An 18,185-nucleotide genomic window follows, 5' to 3' on the forward strand; every position below is an offset into this window, starting at 1 on the left:
AGGAAAGGTCAGGGTGGGGAGGTGATGGGGTAGGACTGGTCACAGCAGTGGTGCCCACTCAGGCCATGGACGGTGGGGTCCCTAGTTCCCCTCCCCAGGGTGGAGTTCTCAGGGTGTGGAGTGTGCCCGGGGCCCTCCCAGCCTCCCCTCCCCCAAAGTCTGTGTCTCCCAGGGCCTCCCCTCCCACTACTCCCGATCACACCCCAGGTAGCCCCTCCCAGGACAGCCTCCAGCCCCACGCGGCCTCCTGATTGACACAGATACCCCCACCAGCCCCTGGCTGCCCCTGGCTGATGCCGGCTGAGGACGTGGGGCCCCAAACCTGGAACTGGCTGCCTCAGGGAGCCTTGCGGGTGAGGCCCGGGCTCCAGGTTCCCTTCCCAGCAGCTCTCTGATATTGGGAGTGGGGGTGGGGTGCAGGCTTGTGACTTTGGGTAAGCTGCACTTTCTCCCTGAGCCTCCCTTTCTCCTCTGGAATGTGGGCCCCGACACCAGTACCTATCACATGGGATTGCGGTCAGTATTAATTCCTTCATTCATGCAGTAGGAATGTCATGAGCACCTACTATGTGCCAGGCACTGTGCTAGGCCCTAAGGATGCAGCAGTAAACAGGACAGACAAACCCTCTTCCTCAAGGCCCTTCTCTGTCTGGTGTGACGCAGGAGGCCAGGCACCAAGGAGGTCCCAGGATGTGGGGCTGTTCCTGACCTTGGGGCCCCAGGAGCTACCAGGCTGGGGGCTCAGTCTCCTCTGGATCCTTTGTGGCTGTGTCCTTGCTCTGCTCCCCTGGCCAAGCTCCTCTCCCTCTCTGGGCTCTGGAGTGGCTCCAGGCTGCCACCTCCACCTGCCCAGGCAGTAATAGCAGGCCGATGACGGGGTATGGGAGGGAGTCTGGCACCCGGCCCCGGAGCTGAGTGCCCTGAAATGCAGAACAAAGGACAAGGCAATCAAAGGAGGCAGCGCTGGCGGCCAGGACAGTCCTGCCAGCAGCTGCAGCACGGCCACCTCTTCTCCCGGTGACAGGCCTTTGTCCCCTCTCCCTCCAGCTGCAAGCAGGACACGCCAGAGGAAGCATACGGCTTACCTGGAACCACACCATTATGGGGCCCTCCTAGGCGCCTCTGTTCTAGGGAACGAAGGTTCATTCATGCCAACGCGTGAGTCACCCGGTACCGTGGAAGTAAGAGAAGGGTCTGGGCTCTGATTTCTAGGTGATATGGGCCAAGTCCCTGTCTCTCTCTGGGACCCAGTTCCCCCTTCTTGACAGTGGCTGAAAATTCAGATGCTTACAGAGTCCAGGCAGCTAGTAAAAGTGTGTGCAGTGGCTGGGAAGGCAAAGGTTTCCAACCGCTGTTCTCTAGTGCTTGGTACACAGTAGGTGTTCAATAAATACTACAAAGCACGAATACGGAGACCGTGACTCAGTTTCTGCTAACGGTTGCCAAGGAGGCCAGTCCCTCTGGCCACATCTTTGGATATTTTGGGATGTTTGAAACCCAGACTTGAGTGAGTCTACCCCAGTTTTCAAAGGCGGGTCATTTTTGTCTTTCTTTTTTTTTTCAATGTAAATAGCATGCCGACCACAACAAACACATCCACCACTAACTTGCAATCTTCAGGCTAGTCGTTTCTAGCATTCAGTTAGGTTCACTCGTGTGTATTTATTCGGTCCTCCCTTCCTTCCCTCAGCTAGCATTTTCCAAGGGCCTATGCGTGTGTTCCCGGCTATCAGGGGATGCTAAGGTGGCTGAAAGCCAGCCCAGCTTCTGAGAGGCGCCCAGGCTGGAGGGAACGCACTCTCAATATTTCAGCGAGCTACGTGCTTTAATGGGGGTACTGCAGTTGCAAGGTGCCGTGGGAGCCCCACGAGGGGTGTGATTCTCCCTCAGTGTGGCAGGGAAGATCCCAGGAGGACAGTGCTTGCGCTGAACCGGCAGGGACGAAAATGGGCTGGGGGAATCGAAGGACATTCCAGACAGAGGAAATGGCACGTGCAAATACTCGGAGGCACAGCCACGCACAACGTGTTCAGAAAAGAACTAGAAGTTGGGTGTGGCGAGAGCGTGAGACGGCACAGACAGCTTGCGATGGGTCAGAGATGAGCTGAAGAGCTTAGACTGATTCCTAAGGGCACTAGGGAGCTATTGATGGGTACTGAGCGGAAGAGTGATGCGGTCAGACTTGAGTTTGGCTCTGGCTGCCACGTGAGAATGCGTCGCAGGGTGCAGAGGGTGCAAGCTGGGACACGGGGCAGAGGTTACTGCCGTAGTAACCTCTACGAGGTTAGGAAGGAGACGAGGAAGGAGAGCCTCAGAGCAGTCCGGTCAGTCCCCCGGGGCCACACAGCCGTCCGGGAGATGGGGACTGCTCCTTCCCTTCCCTGTCCCCTCGTTTCCCCGCATGCAGCTCTTGCTGCTGTATCAGGGGGTCTGAACCCCAGTGTGTTAGAAGCCGGGTGACCGAGAGGCCCCGCACGCGGCCCATAACGTGGGCACATCCAGCTGCCAGCAGCCTCTGGGACGAGGGCCTTTCGAAATCGATTCGCAGGCAGTAGCCTGAGTGCCACGCGGCCCCTCAGCCTTCCTCACCCCTCCCCTCTCCTCTCCATTGCCCTGGCCTGGCTGCCGGCCCACCCTGGGGAGCCTGGGCCAGCTTCAAACGTGCCGAAACCGCTAATGGGCCACGGCTGAGCCTGACGAGTCCCCTGGGAGAGTTTGAAGGGAAACAGAACACGGCGGGATTATCGATCACAGCGTGGGAGGGGAGGGGCGGGGCGCCCTGGGGCCCCTGCCTGCCGGGGGTTCAAATCCCAGCCAGGCCTGTGCCCTAGCCACGCCTCCTCGTCTTCCCAGGGAGCCTGAGTCTCCCCATCTTCCAAGGGGGGACTAATCGGAGCGCTCGAAAGCCCTAGGGCTGCCGTGGAGACGGGGTGTGCACGGAAACCGCCAGCACAGGAGCTGGATAAATCGGGCCGCCTGTAGCTGCTGTTCTTGCTGCTCCCTGTCAGAGGGAGTTGGCCAGCCGTGCGGACCGTCGGGGAGGGCCCAGGGAGAGGACCTCTATCCTGGAAGGTCAAACGGCAGGCTGGAGCCTCCGCCCCGTGCCGTGCCCAGCCTCCGTGCGTCAGTCTCCTCCTCTGGAAAATGGGCTGGTGGGAGCAGGGCAGTAAAGGCGGCAGCGATGGGAGTCAGGGTGCGGGTCTGGCTAGACCACTCGCTTGCATGGAATATCGGGCATGTTCCTAAACCACTGGGTGCCTCTGCTTCCTCACCCCTAACGTGGGATAATAAAATCCCTACCCCATGGGGCCGTCATGAGGATTACCCAAGTTGACGTCAACCTGGGCCATGCGACTGTGTTCTCTGACTGGATCCTAGGGGTGTTAGGATTACTTCTGGGTTGGTGGAGGGGTCAGTAAAGTCCCTCACTGGGGCCTGGCAGCCAGTGGGTGCTCAACTCAGCTCAACCCGCTGCCCAACTCCTGATCTCAGGCCTCAGCCTGGGGCAGGACTCCCTCCGCCCGACAGGAAGTTGCATGGCTACCTCCCTCTCCCACCGAGCCCTCCTTCCCGTGGGGGTCTGGGTGCCCCCACCCTGAGATCACTTCCCTCCGGGAAGCCACCTCCAACCCCTCCCCCTGGCCCCCGCCCCAGGGAGGGTTCCCTGCTGGGCCTTGGGGCTGGCCCAGTCCAGGGAGGAACCCTCTGGAGTCTGAGAGGCAGGCAGGAGGGCATGGGGCCCTCCCTTCTCTCCACAGAGTCAGCTGCCTCTTAATGCCAAACGCGGGGTGCTGAGATGCCCACACGGCCCACCTCCAAGAAGGGGGTCAGATCAGTACCACGTTCTTGGGGCAGAAACCTCGCACAGCTAAACACAGTGAGTGAAGCTGAGGTAAGGTAGTGAGTTCCCCATCGCGGGAGGTATCCTAGGCCGGGGCTGAGTTGAACCCCTGAGAACCGGCGCAACCTGGCCATTCTATTACTTCACGAATGGAACCTCAGTCCCGGCCCTCCAGAGGTTTCACTGCTCTGGGCCTCCGTTGCCTCATCTGTAAAACAGGAATAATTCTGGTCCCTCCCTGGAAGGAGGGATAAAATGAGTTAGTGAAGGAAAGTGCTGGGCACGGCATCCGGCATACAGTGGGTGCTCAATAAATGCTAGCTCTGTCGTTCTGGCTGTAGCTACCGTCTGCCCCCATGCTCTCTGCTCCCTGCTCTCCCCTGTCTCTTGTCTCCCCTGACTCTCCCTGACTGTCTCAGTGTCTAGGTTTGGGGTTTTGTTTCTTTACGCCTCTCACCCTCGGCCTCCCTCTCTGCCCCCACCCCCGGCTTCTCGCCGCCTCAGCATTTCCCGTTTCGATCTTGGTCTCCCTACGGCAGTCTCTCTGGGCATGTGTCTCTCTCTCTCTCTCTCTGTCTCTCTGTGTCTCTTTCCCCCTTGTCTCTCGCTCTGCTCTGTGTTTCCATCTCTTTCGTGGCCTCTGTCCCAGGCATGAGCTGCTTATGGGCCGCAGTGGCCGTGGCCGCCCCCACGCCCGGTCTCAGTGCGTTTAGCTCCCACAATCCTCCAGCTGACACTTGGCCAAGGCCCCTTTCCCCTCACTTCAGCTGGAACAAGACTGCAATTTTTCAACCAGACATTCTTTTTTTAATTTCTTTTTTTAATGTTTATTCATTTTTTTTTTGAGAGAGAGAGAGAGACAGATAGAGCGTGAGCAGGGGAGGGGCAGAGAGAGAGAGACACAGAATCCGAAGCAGGCTCCAGGCTCTGAGCCGTCAGCACAGAGCCCGAAGCCAGGCTCAAACCCACGGATGCGAGATCATGACCTGAGCCGAAATCGGACGCTCAACCGACTGAGCCCCCCAGGCGCCCCTTAATCGAACATTCTTAAGAAACAAAGCGGGGTTTGGGGGACAGGTAACCAAAGCAGACACACAGAAACAGGCCTAGAAATGGTCCAAGCTTGACACAGTTTCCTAAACTGCCACGGGGGCACAGACCCTTGTGGCCGGCACAGCTGGGTGCCCTGGAGACCCAAGAGGGGAGCGGTCTGCTCGAGAAGGCCCAGCTATGCCTCCAGGCCCCCGGTTTCCCAGGCTGAAGAACCTCGGGCCCCATCTTAGACCCATGGTTCTGGCCAAAAATCTAGGCCAAAGCCGCCGGGCAGGAGAAGTGCTCCGGCTCCCTTGGAAATCTGAAGATCGCGGCCCAGACGGGTCACTGGGGAACCAGCCGGCCCCCCTCGGCCTGGTCCACGGCCAGCTGGAGCCCGAGGTGGACGGATGGGCGGGCGGGCTGCAGCGGGTGCCGCAGGGTGCAGGGCCCGGCGGGGAGGACAGCAGCTGCCCTAATTACTCCCGCTCTCCAGGTTCCAATCTCGTTTGAAAAGGACTCCAGGGACGCAGCCTTTAATAACTACCAGTAAACAGGCAGGAAAATCGATACCTGGTAAATAGAGCCCTGGAGAGAGGGACGCCTGGGCTGGCTGGTCCTGACCTGCTGGGAGGGGCCGTCGGAGTCCTTTGTTGCAGAGCTGGCCGACACTGGCCTCTGGAACCCTGTCCCCCCCCCCTTCCCCGGGGACCCCGGGTGCGCTTTGGCTCCTGAAGCCTCCGCTCCCCCTCCATTAAAACCAGCCTCTCTCCTCCTCTTTCCCTGACTCGTGCCAAGTAGGTTGCCTGTTTCTGTTGCAGACGCCTCCTTTGCACCAGGCTTTGTGCCTGGCGCTGGGAACACAGGCGTGGGTCCGACCCGGTTCTTGTCCTCCTGAGGGTCATCAACCGGCGAGGGAGATTAAGCACAAAAACGAATTAATGACAGCGCAAGGACAGGTGTGCAATGTACAGCTGCACGTGCCAGTCGCAGCGGCAGAAACACAAAAGCGCTTCCGGGAGGAGGTAGACGCGTGGAGGGTTTTGTTGGATGAATAGGAGTTCACCGAGGGAACAAGGGCCGGGAGAGGGGGAATGGGGGTGATGTGTGATGTAATAATAACAGCCGTCTCGGTTAACGTTCACCGAGCACTTACTGTGGCCGAGCACTCTGCTGAGCCCCTATGACAGGCATTGTCTTGTTCTGTCCCACGGTAATTCTTTGGCGCATGTCTTAATACGCCCATTTCACAGATGAGGACACTGAGGCTATGTGTGGAGCCAGGATCTGCAATGGCCTGTGAGACCTCTGAGTTGTTTCTCTCAACCACTTAATTCGACACCTCCCACCTCTGCCCCTACCCTGCCCCGCTCAAGTCACGATGCACAGGGGCGGTTAAATAAAGCAAGTTCCCATCCTTTCCTTTACCATCCCAGGGGTTACAGCGCGGTGCCTCAACCCTCCCAGGAGGCTAACGGTGGTGCCTCAGGCCCATCAGACCCGAAGATCGTCTGTCGTGAGCCCTCACTCAGGAGCAGAGCAGGAGCAGGATCCGGAAAGGTTTCCTACAACCCCTCTCAGGCCTGTCCTAGAGGAACACCATTGTCCGGGGGGAAAAAAATCAATATGCACGCACTCGATTAAGAAGATAAATCAGGCATCAGAATGAGGCAGCCCGAGAGGCCCCGGGGGGGAGGTTTTCCTATGATTGGCTTGACCAATACAGGCGTCCAGGGACCTCACCCTCACGTCAATGCCTACAGCTCTGTGCCTCGATTTCCCCAGCTCTCAGGGTCTGACCGGGCAGGGGTAGTCCATAGCCCTTGGGTTCTGATAGAGGATCCCTCGGACAGCTCAGGAGAGGGAAGCCTGAACAAGGCAGGGGGACGTGGGGGTCCTCAGGAAGGTCCACGGGGGATCCCCACCCATCTGGTTGTAGATCCCTGGGCCAGGCACCTTGGAATTGCGCCCGTTAACGGTGGAAATGCCCCCCGTGTTGTGAGGGCCTACTGCCTGCCAGGCTCAGTGCTCGCCAGGGATACAGCAGTGAGCAAAGCAGTCGACTAAGATCCCTGACCTCTTGGGCTGACAGCCTAGTGGGAAGACACAAGGAAAAAAGAAAGTGTGCAGATTAACCTATCATATCAGGCAGTGCCGAGTACTAGGAAGAAAAGGTGGTCTGGGAAAGCCTTCCTGAAGAGGTGACATCCGAGCAGAGACCTGAAGGGAAGGAAACTATGAGAACATCTGGGACCCACTGAGTCAGATTCCAGGTGGAGGGAACAGCAGACACAAAGCCCCGAGGCTGGTTAGTGCTTGGGGCGCTGGGGGAATGACAAGGAGGCCAGGGTAGGTGGAGTGGAGTGAGAGAGAGGGAGGTGGTAGGTGATACGTCAGAGAGGAAGACGGGACGTTGTGGCCTCACGGGGCTTGGTAGGAGCTTTGTAGACAACGTGGGACTTTGCGGGTCATGGCGACGACTTTGGCTTTTACTCCAAGCGAGGGGGGAGCCCTGAGAGGATTTTGAGCAGGAGAGAGATGTAATCCGATTTGCATTGAACAAGATCCCGCTGGCTGCCATGTGGGGAACAGACTGCAGATGGCAAAGGGAGAAGCAGAGACCAGTCGTGAGTCTACTGCACCAGTCCAGGCAGGAGAGACCCAACGGTCTAGACCTGGTAGAAGCAAAGCAGGGAGGAGAAGTGGCCGGGTGTGGGGTTTGTCTGAAGGCGGAGGAGGTGACTGGCTTTACTGGATGTGAGGTGTGAGCTAAGTCAGGGATGAGTCCGCGTTTGGGGGCAGCCGGGAGCACAGCGCGGTCAGCAACTGCCAGGAGGAGCACTTCGTGGGGAGCAGATGCAGGGCGGGGAGGGATCAGAGCCCTGCTGTAGCAGAGCTGAGTTTGAGATGCCTGTTGGACCGCCACAGGAAGGGGCCAAGGAATCAGCTGGGCTTTGCTGGTGCCCATTTTGGAGATGAGAAAGCCGAAGCCAGGGCTGTTGAGCCACCTGGCCACAGTCACAGAGCTGGCAAGCTGGGCAGCTGGGCCTTGAAATGAAGTCTGTCTGCCTCCCGGCCCTGGAGCCCAACCCAGACCCTGGGCTCTGTGGCTATTCTCGCCGAATCCTCCCTGCAGCTCTGTGTGAGGGGGCGGGTGGGTCATGGGTTAGCGGCACCTTCGTTTTCGAGATGGGGCCCCCCCGGGACGTAGGGAGGCTGAAGGGACCTGCCCCCAGTTGAGGAGCCGTCGAGCGCACAGCCTTCCCACAGGTGTGCCAAGTGAACCCAGCAAAACGATCCCTCCACTGTAGTCCCGAGGCGCAGAGCAGGCTAAAGCCTCTGAGAAGTCCTGCAGCCCGGACCTTGCCTTCTCTGTTTCACGCGGGGTCCCGTGGAGCCTGGCTCTCGGGGATCGCCTAGAGCTTTGGGAGACATGAAGCAGTGACTGGGAGCAAAACCTCAGTGCCCTCCTTTTTAAGATGGGGGCACGAATGCTCACCTGGCTGGGGTTATCACGTGGGTATGTGCATTCTGAATGAGCACTCAGTGTGGAGCCCTCGAAAGCGCACTGGGCCAATGCGCGTTAAGGGAAGGCACAAATGAACAAACAGATGAGTGGAAACCAAAAGGATCGGTGGGCGAAGGGATGGACCGATGCAGGAATTAGCAAAAGGCGTGGAGGAATGCGAGGGGGAGTAACCAACCCCCAAACGGACCGGTGTCTGGACCAGTGAATGCGCTCATGCGTCCGGCAGATATCTGCCGAGTACCTACTGTGCGCAGGCGCCGAGGATACAGCAGGGAGTAAAACCGAGTCCCTGCCTTGGTGACATTCTAGCGAGAGGAGACAGAAGACAAGATAAATAGGTAAAATATAACTTATGCCAGATGGAGACAGCCAAGCGGGGCTGGAGAGAGAGAAAAGGAAGGATGTGGAGGGGTGGCACGTTTTTAAATAGGGTGGCGGTAAATGAGGGGATGACTGAATGCTTGAATTACATTACCGAGTGGGGGAAAAAAAAAAAGTATCAATGAGGAGCATCCGGGATGGCTGCAGGCATGGGAGAAGGATCTAGCGGAAGAAGGAGCCAGTGAACGAGCCCAGGAGGGTAGGAGTGCAGGAACTAAGGCATGAATGAATGAAGGAGCCAATGGAAGAATGATTGAGGAGAGGAATTAGCGCTGGCATTCAAGCACCCGTGAGGGGGATGGGTGAAGGCAGCCTGGGATGGGTGAGCCCGCGGAGGCCCGGGGGCCCGGCACGCCCCCCACTGGCCCGAACAGTCCCCACCCCACCCCCACCGCCCCCTGGCCCTGCCCGGCCCGTCCCGTCGCGCCCGCCCGGCCCGGCCCCCCCCCGCTCTGACCGCCCCTCCCCCTTGTGAGCGCAGGCACCATGCGGCCGGTGCGGCGCAACTTCTACGACCCGTCGTCCGCGCCGGGCAAGGGCATCGTGTGGGAGTGGGAGAACGACGGCGGCGCGTGGACGGCCTACGACATGGACATCTGCATCACCATCCAGAACGCCTACGAGAAGCAGCACCCGTGGCTCGACCTCTCGTCGCTCGGCTTCTGCTACCTCATCTACTTCAACAGCATGTCGCAGATGAACCGCCAGACGCGCCGGCGCCGCCGCCTGCGCCGCCGCCTGGACCTGGCCTACCCGCTCACCGTGGGCTCCATCCCCAAGTCGCAGTCGTGGCCCGTGGGCGCCAGCTCGGGCCAGCCCTGCTCGTGCCAGCAGTGCCTGCTGGTCAACAGCACGCGCGCCGCCTCCAACGCCATCCTGGCCTCGCAGCGCCGCAAGGCGCCCCCCGCGGCCCCGCCGCCGCCGCCGCCGCCTCCCGGAGGGCCGCCCGGCGCGCTCGCCGTGCGCCCCAGCGCCACCTTCGCGGGCGCCGCGCTCTGGGCCGCGCCCGCCGCCGGCCCCGCCGAGCCCGCGCAGCCCCCCGGGGCGTCCCCGCGGAGCCCGAGCGCCCCCGGCGGCGGCGGCGGCGGCGGCGGCGGCGCGCCCACCCCGGGGCAGAACAACCTCAACCGGCCCGGGCCCCAGCGCGCCACCGGCGTGAGCGCACGCGCCTCCATCCCGCCCGGGTAAGACGGGCCCCGGGCGCAGGGTGGCTGCCCTCCGGGGCTAGGAGCGCACGGTCACAGTCCTTAGAACAGTCGTAAGCGATTTCTAGCGTCTAGTGAATAATTCGCTTGGTGCCAGGCAGTGATTAAAGCACCTTAGCGCGTTCCCGCTGGTGTACGTCCACGCGCAGGGGCGCTACGTACGAGGTAGGTACCGCCATCAGTCTCGATTCGCAGCCGAGGAAACCGAAGCGCAGGGAGGGCTCGTAACAACCCCCCCCCCCCCCCGCCCCCAGATCACCCAGTTCACGAGCCCTGGGGCTGCAGCAGCAATAGCGGTGTGCGTTCCTTGTGCATCGCTTGCTAACCTGTCTGCCTCGCCTCGTCTGTCACCCCCAGACAACTCCACCAGGCCCGTGTTGCAGCTGGGGAGGCTGAGGCTGGGAGCGGTCTGCTCCCTTCTGACGGTCCCCCAGCTGGAGAGCGGGGCGTGGAATTCAGAGCCAGAGGATTCCAGAGTCTGTGTCGTGTTGTCTTGGAGTTTTTAGAGGGTTTCAGCCCCTCCCCTAGACTAGGCCCATCTCGCCCCGAGGCCCCAGCAAGCACTATGGCTCAGAATATCTTCCCCGTAGGCCGCGCCTGAAATGGCACCGTTGACTTTGGGCGAATGTGGTGTTTCGCAGCTCAGGAGAGGCCCAGGTGACCCGGGGCGGTGGTGGCAGGGGGGGTGGCGGATCCGGGAGAAGTCAGGGGCACCAGAGCCAGCCTCTCTGGTCTTGTTTCAGCCAGTGCAACCCTTTTTGGAATCTGCTGGCTTTCCCAGCAGGATTTCACTGAGGAAAGGAACCCCCGTCATACCAAATATGGAAACCCTCCGGGGAAGGCAGCCCAGGCCCCCAGACCCAGCGGGTCAGCTCCCGGCCCCCCGGAGCCCCGTCTCCATCAGCCTGAGAGAGTGGGGATGAGAAGGAAGAGTAAAGACCAGACCAGAAGGCCAGGTTGGGGTGTGGGTCGTGGTGCCCCAGACGTGCCAGCTCTGCTTAGATCCCTGTGGGGTGGCCCAGGCAAGACCAGCCAGCCAAGGTCGGATCTGGACACGACCTTTGAGGTCACCACATCCGGGCTTCCTTTTTCACCAGGGGAAACTGAGGCCTGGAGCAGGGAAGAGACCCCAAAGCTGGCTGCCTTGTCCGCCTTCTGTCCCTTTGAAGGTGACTGCTCACGTTCAGACCCCCTGTCAGCCCCTTCCGAGTTGTGAGGTCTGGGGCGTGCCCTTCACGGAGACTCAGCCTCCCCATCTGGCAAATGCGAACGGAATCTCCACTGCGTGGGGACACGCTGTACCTGGACACAGCGCCTGCTCATCGCAGTGGTGTGGCAATGGCAGTTAGGACCCTGGTCATCCAGGGAGCGGGTCGGTGCGGGGGCCAGAGGAGCCGAGAATGCCTCCTGATTCTTCAGGCAGACTGCAGCAGCGGCCGCCTGCCTCCCTGCCCCCTCCGCTCGGGTCATGCCTCTGGGGGGAGGGCGTGAGCCATGGGGACAGGCAGAGGGGCACCCTGTGCGGCCCCAGCCTCAGGCAGGCCCGGTGCCAACAGGGAGGAGCCCCGAGGAGGTCAAGAAGTCCTCTTGGGGAGGCATTGCAGGGGGGACTCACCCACCAGGGGTCGTGGGACTGGAGCGTTCCTTGTGGCTCTGTTATGAGAAGGGAGGGGCAGGACCAGGAAGGTTCAGGGACCTCTGCAGCAAGAATTTGAGAACCTTCTCTTGGGGGCTGTATTGTCATAACCCAGTAGTGGGTTATGAAATCGAAAGGCTGTAACCAGAATTGTCTTGCGATGGGATGGAATGGAATGGAATAGGATAGGATAGGATAAAAAGAAAAGAAAAGAAAATAGTGGCACGTGTCCTACACAGTGACCACAAGAACTGCTCCGGGAACCCTGTGCAACTCTCCTACACGTGTTCAGCGGGTTTCCAGGGGAAGTGAACGTCTTAGCCGCTGATGAAATTCGTACCATCCACGGTTCCAGAGCAGGCTGGGAATCGCTCAGCTTTTAGGGCCCGATATTAATTCTCCAAATATGTACCGAGGGTGTGTGTTCACAGAACTGAGCAAGACACATGGGGCCCAGACTGGTGGGGAGACAGGCCTATGCAGCAAGCAAATATATGAGTAAATGAACACAGTGGCTGGAGAGAGAGGGAAGTGCCGGGGAGATAGCGGGACAGGGCGGTAGGGTGGGGAGGGAATGGGGCGGCGGGGGGGGGTGGTCAGGGAAGACCCCTCTGAGGAGGGAGCCAGATCCGAGGAAGGCTATTCCAGGTAGAGGGAACAGCATAGGCGATTTCGGCGGGGCTTGGAGAACATGGCACATGCCGGGGAGGGCTGGAGGTGCGAGGGGCCGGTCAGAAGGAGCAGGACATCTCAGGCAGATGCAGGTGCAAAGGAGTGGAGGTGGGAATGAATCCAGCAGGTTCTGGAGACCATACAAGGATGGGGGTTTCCTGCTGGAACAGTAGGGGGTGAGATGTTTCCCAAGTGGGGGGGGGGGTACAGAGCCAGATTGTGGGGGCCTTAGGGGAGCCCGGGCTTGGTGCTGCCTAAGTGGGGAGCTATAGAGTGTGCTTGAGCTCAAGAGGGCTGTGGGGACAAGAAGAATTTCTCCCTGGGGGTGTTGTGCTGATCATTAAACGTGTCCTCCGGTCTCCCCAGCCACGCGCCCCCCTCCTCCTCCCCCTGGGAATGGTCGTTACCCTCTCTGAGAACAGACATTGGCTGAGAAAACGGGGGGGGGTGTACGAACTGTCGAGGGGTTTCTCATCTGTCCCCAGCCACACAGACCCTGCCCAGCCAGACAAGCCTGTGTCAAGGCCCCCAGGCCTCCTCTCCGAGGAACCCCAGCTAAAAATACTCTGGCTCCGAGTGGAGTCTGCCTGGGAATGAGGGGGAACAAGGGGCGTGTGAACAGGGGAGCAGAGCCTGGCTCCCCCAGGCTGAGGCCTCCGTTGCCGGGGCAAGAGAGGCCCAGGCATAGCCTACGAGGGGAGAGATGGGGGTCTCCGAGGAGCCAGGCAGCCAGCCCCCCCCCAGCCCCGCCCTGGCCCCCCCCACCCCAGAGCCCTCAGGGCCCTCTGCACGATCCCTCTGCCTCTGGGTTTATGTGTCCGGTTTCCTCTTTGTGAGGACACCAGTCCATGGTTAGGGTCCACCCTAACGTTGTTGGACCTCGTTCTTGTCCCCTCTCCAAGGACCCCGTCTCCAAAGTGTCTGAGGGCCTGGGGGGGGTGGGTATCAACATAGATGTTCTAGGAGGACACGGTTCAACTGGTAACAGTGTTTCTGTGGCTCCCTGTGTCTCTGCGTCCATCTGTCTGTCTGTCGTTCCTTCTCCCTGCCTTTCTTGTTCCTCTCCGCTCTCTCCTCTGCACCTCCGTCTGTCCCTCAGGACTGAGACGAACCCAGAGTCTAGTCCTTTCCCAGTTGGGTGACCTTGGGGGCATGGCTTCCCTCCCCTAGCCTCAGTTTTCCCATCTGACAAACGGAGCTAAAACTGCCACCCCTCATGCGTGCTGACTGGCTCCGGAGGGCCCGTGACACGCAAAGCTTTAAAGTCGCCCACCCCGTAGGATCATTTCACACCCGCATCTCAGCCCTGGGTGGGGAACAGGGCAAGAGGCCCAGAGAGGGGCACCGACTTGCCCAGTGGGGCCAGAGTGTCGCTCTGGCCTGGGTATTTTTCCACTGCCCCTGTGACGGGGCGGGGAGCCAGCTGGCAGCCTGGGCCTGGGGGACACGCAGGGGTGGGGACGATCTGCCCTGTCTCCTGAGAGGGCAGCGTCCAGCACTTTGGAACACAGCTGTGGGGCAGACTCAGAGTTTCCACCCCACGTGGTGGAGGGGAGAGGGGACAGCTGCAGGCCTGTTTCCATTTACTGGGCACTTGCTTTGTCCCAGGGCTCATTTCTCGCCTTTGACACACAGGCATTGCCTGTCTTAATGCCCACAGAAACCCAACCTGGCAAGTCCGATTTCCCCCGTTCTTCGGGTGAGGAAACGAGGCTCCAAAAGGCTGACACTCGCTCCGGGTCCCCCAGTCAGGACGGTGATTCAAAATCCCCAGTTGGCCAGGGTATCGGGGTGCCTGACCCCTCCCCGTCTGCCCACCCCAGAACTCCTGCCAGGGCCCCAGAGACCCGGTCCTGATTCCACAGGGTGTCGGGGAACCCCGGGGTTCAGACGGGCCCGGCTTCGGCACCTCCTCTCCCTGTGGGACCCCGGGGGGACTCACTGTCCCCTCTGGTCCTCAAGCGTCTGCACCTGTGAAGCAGGGCCGGCAACCCAGGCCGCTGTCCAGCATGAGGCCGGGTGTCAAAGTGCGTGCGTTTTCAAGTCTCCTCCGTCTACACCACCCGCTAGTGGTGGGGAGCCGTGCCGCTCCCTTCCAGGCCTGTCAGACTTGTACATCACGTCAACGTGAGCTGTGCCACAGAGATGCCACCTGAGTGGCATTTTCCTACCTTTGGTTCTCGGTAAGCCTGAGAACCTCTCCCTGTTTTCTGGCCACCAGTGGCTCCTTTTGCCAATTACGTGTGTATTCCCTTTGCTTCACCTCCTCTTGGGCTATTTGCTGCTTCCTTATTGACTTGCACACGCTCCTTCTGCATGAAGCCGATGAACCCTTTATCCGTCATGTTTTTACCTGTCACACTTTGCTGTTTCTTTTTACCTTCCTTATACCCTACGTTCATCTGTTTGTTTGGGTTTTTTTTAATGAATTAACCCCTATGTATTGAACAACTCCTGTGTGCCAGGCATTGTTTGGGGCCCTGGGGAGGCAAGGGTGAATAAGGCAGATAATCCCGACCCTCCCGGAACCACAGTCTAGTGACTGGCAAACAATACACTAAGTAAATAAATTCTAGAACATGGTCCAGGGAGAAGTAACTGCTGCAGAGGAAAAATAGCGGAAGACACATAAGCACGGATGACAGGGATATAATTTTAAATAAAGAGGTCAGAAGAGGCCTCACTGAGAATGTCCCATTTGAGCAAAGACCAAAGGAGGTTAAAAAGCAAGCCACGCGGACAACTGGGGGAAGAGCATTCCAGACAGAGAAGCAGCTTGTACAAAGGCCCTGAGGCAGGAGCGGGCCCCGTATGTTTGAGGAGGTCAGTGTGGCTAGAGACGCTGCAGAGGGCGAGTGGTGAGGAAGAGGTCAGAGATGAAAATGGGGCCAGTCCTATAGGGCCCTGAGGCCGGGGCGGGGGGGTAGGGGGGGGAACTTTGGCTTTTATTCTGTGTGAAATGGAAGCCAGCAGGCTGTGACTTTGTTGTAACAGGTTTCCTCTGGATGTTGGGAATATGGTATAGGCGGGACCAACGCAGGTGACAGGAGACGGTCTGGACGATATACGTGTATTTGGGTGTTTTCCTCCTGTTTTTTTTTTTAATTTTTTTTAACGTTTTATTTATTTTTGACACAGAGAGAGACAGAATGTAAGCGGGGGCGGGGGCAGAGAGCGAGGGAGACACAGAATCCGAAGCAGGCTCCCGGCTCCGGCTCCGAGTGGTCAGCCCGGAGCCCGACGCGGGGCTCGAACTCCGGGACCGTGAGCTCATGACCTGAGCCGAAGTCCGATGCTTACTGAGCCATCCAGGCGCCCCTACGTTTTCATTTTAAAGAATTCGTATTTCGTTCTCTGGTTTTTTCATAGGCATTACATTTCGGTGCTTCAAAAACACCAAAGGACTGAAAGATACAACATGAAAAAGTCTCACCCTCACCGCGTCCCCGTGTCCCCGTTAGGCCTCTGGCCTGCCCACCCTCCCCCCTTTCCTGGCCTCGCTGGTGTGCAGTCTCCCCTCCCTCCCTCCCGGAGGGCGGGAGCCTCACCACAAGGTCAAACCCAACACCCCCAAGCCCCAGACCTGAAGCACTTCCTGCCCCGCTCCCTGGGAGGCCAAACCACATGCTCCTGTCTGCAAGCGGCAGCCCCAGGCCGTGGGAACCGCCAGCCCTCCCCTCCCCGTCCCCCTCCCCCTGCCTGGGTTCCCCTGACAGAGCACTGCTCTGGGGGCCTGAGGGGACCCGGGGTTTGAAGGAGGATGGTGCTGAGCCCCCAGGCCCCTGGATAAATCTGGCCCTAAATGGTGGCCACCCCTCATAAGGTCTCTCTAGGGGACTTCTGCACCGTTTTCTCCCCTAGGAGTGGACACGGGCAGGGATGAGAGGTCCCATTTGACAGAGGGGAAACTGAGGCCCATAGAAGCTCAGAGGCTTGTCCAGGCAGAAAGGGGAAGTGAGCAAGGCCTCCACACAGCAGCCGTTGATGGCCTGTGGGTTTTGCTGGGCCCATGGGGCCCCCGGAGCTCACTGTGATGTCCTCGATGTCTGAAGCCCTGCAGAGGGGGTGAGAGTGGGGACGTGGCTGGCCCCAGGACTGTGGGCGTCAGGGGGTCGGGTGCAGGTGGAGTGGGCCACTGAATGGGGGCGGGCGAGGGGAGCAGGCCCAAGGAACGTGGGCGATCCCCAGGTGCTGCTCAACTTCCCTCTCCCGTGACATGGCACTCTCACTTCTGCCCCCTCGTCACCCACTTGGACCCGAATGACTGAGGCTGGAGCCTCCCAAGGGACTCCAGGGCAAGTGCCAGGTGTCCTGAGGGCACCTGAGGCCAGTCATGGGACCTGGAAACCATCATCAGAGAATGTGACGTGCCTGGGGCCTGCCCTGGCCATGGGGGCAGGGGGAGGACAGGAGCCAGATGTGGGCAGAGAGATGGAAACTCGGCTGCGCTAAAGGGCGTGTCCATGTGGTTTCCTGCCTCCCGGGGGTCCTGAGCCCCTTTATTCCTGGGACAGGGAGGAGTGGCCAGAGCAAGCAGATGGGTCCACTTGTGCAGCTGATGTAGCCTCCCTGGGCCTGAGCCAGCTCCAGGGCCATGGTCAAAAACTTCAACCCGCCTGTAGGGCACAGTGGGCTCAGAAAGCCCACTCAACTCCAGATGGCCCCGCAGATCAGCCCGGAGGGGTCTGCCCCGGCCGCTGACTCAGAAATTCCAGGAACTGGTGCCAGGTGCACCACTAACCAGCTGGGTGACCTTAGTGAAGTCACTTCCCCTCTCTTGGCCTCAGTCCCTCAAAACAGATGACAAACAGATTTCATCTCCTGCACCATCTCCGCTTGAATGGTAACTAACGTCTTCCTGGAGCACTCCTGAGGAGGAGTCTGGAGTTGCGTTTTGGTTCAGTGGAAGGGAGTGCCGGGATTGATTGGTGATGCCTGCCGTGGGTGCGGAAGTGTAGCACTCACCTCATGCATTTGCCACCCCTGTGTCCACCTTGTGTCCGGGGGGACATTTGGTGTTAGAACTGCTGTTTCTAAGGGCACCAGCGCGCCCCCCCCCCCCGCACCGAAGGGGCCACAGAGCTAGTAGACCAATTTCTTCCTCTATTCAGTACTTCCTGAGAACCCACGTACGTGGAGTTTCATCTGCCATCCCAGGGTCACAGGGCCGGTTCAGACACATTTCTAGAAGCTCACAATCTGGCGGAGGAGGTAGGCGTGGAACCACACAACTAGAAAGCGAGATAGAAAATGTCTGTATCCTTAAAGAAAAGAAAAAAAGATCAACATCATCCATGGGCTCTAGGGAATTAAAAGAAGGGGTAGCTAGGAATCCACTTGAGGTAGATCAAAAAAAGCCTCATGAAGAAAGACAGTGGCCTTTGGGCCTGTCTTCAAAGGACAGATGTGAATTGGGAATAGACAGTATGGACAGGCAGGAGGAACAGTGTGGCAGAGGTACCCAGGCAGGAAAAGGGCAGGGAACAGTGTGAGGAACAGTGTGAGCAGCTAGGAAAATGTCACATTATCTCATCCTGTCTTTGAACATCGCCTCCCAGCCAGTGCAGATATGAAGCATCTCTGCTTGTCCTTTCTTGGCAAGGAGGAAAGCCACGTCCTCCATCCCTTGTATCTCAGGCGAATTCTGGTTGTTTCTTTTTTTTCTTTTCTTTTCTTTTCTTTTTTCTTTCCTTCCCTTCCCTTCCCTTTTTCTTCTTTTTCCTCTTTTTTCTTTTCTTTTCTTTTTTCTTTTCTTTTCTTTTTTTCTTTTTCCTCTTTTCTTCTTTTCTCTTTTCTTTTCTCTTCTTTTGTTTTCTTTCTCAGACAGAGCCTCCAACTTAGGCCCCTGGCATGGCTAAGAGCACAGACCCTGGAGTCTGACAGCCTGGG

At 59.1% G+C, this 18,185-nt stretch overlaps 1 protein-coding gene across 1 annotated transcript in view; it reads left to right on the forward strand.

Annotated features, from left to right (window-relative positions):
- DTX1 (deltex E3 ubiquitin ligase 1) overlaps positions 1–18,185 on the forward strand; it is a 34,323-nt gene that overhangs the window by 8,144 nt on the left and 7,994 nt on the right. Inside the window, exon 3 of the mRNA XM_047827859.1 lies at positions 9,265–9,967. Within this exon, the coding sequence (XP_047683815.1) occupies positions 9,265–9,967 (703 nt within the window). The remainder of the gene's footprint in view (positions 1–9,264; positions 9,968–18,185) is intronic.

This window comes from Prionailurus viverrinus, chromosome D3 (assembly GCF_022837055.1).
Source record: "Prionailurus viverrinus isolate Anna chromosome D3, UM_Priviv_1.0, whole genome shotgun sequence".
NCBI classification, from domain to species: domain Eukaryota; kingdom Metazoa; phylum Chordata; class Mammalia; order Carnivora; family Felidae; genus Prionailurus; species Prionailurus viverrinus.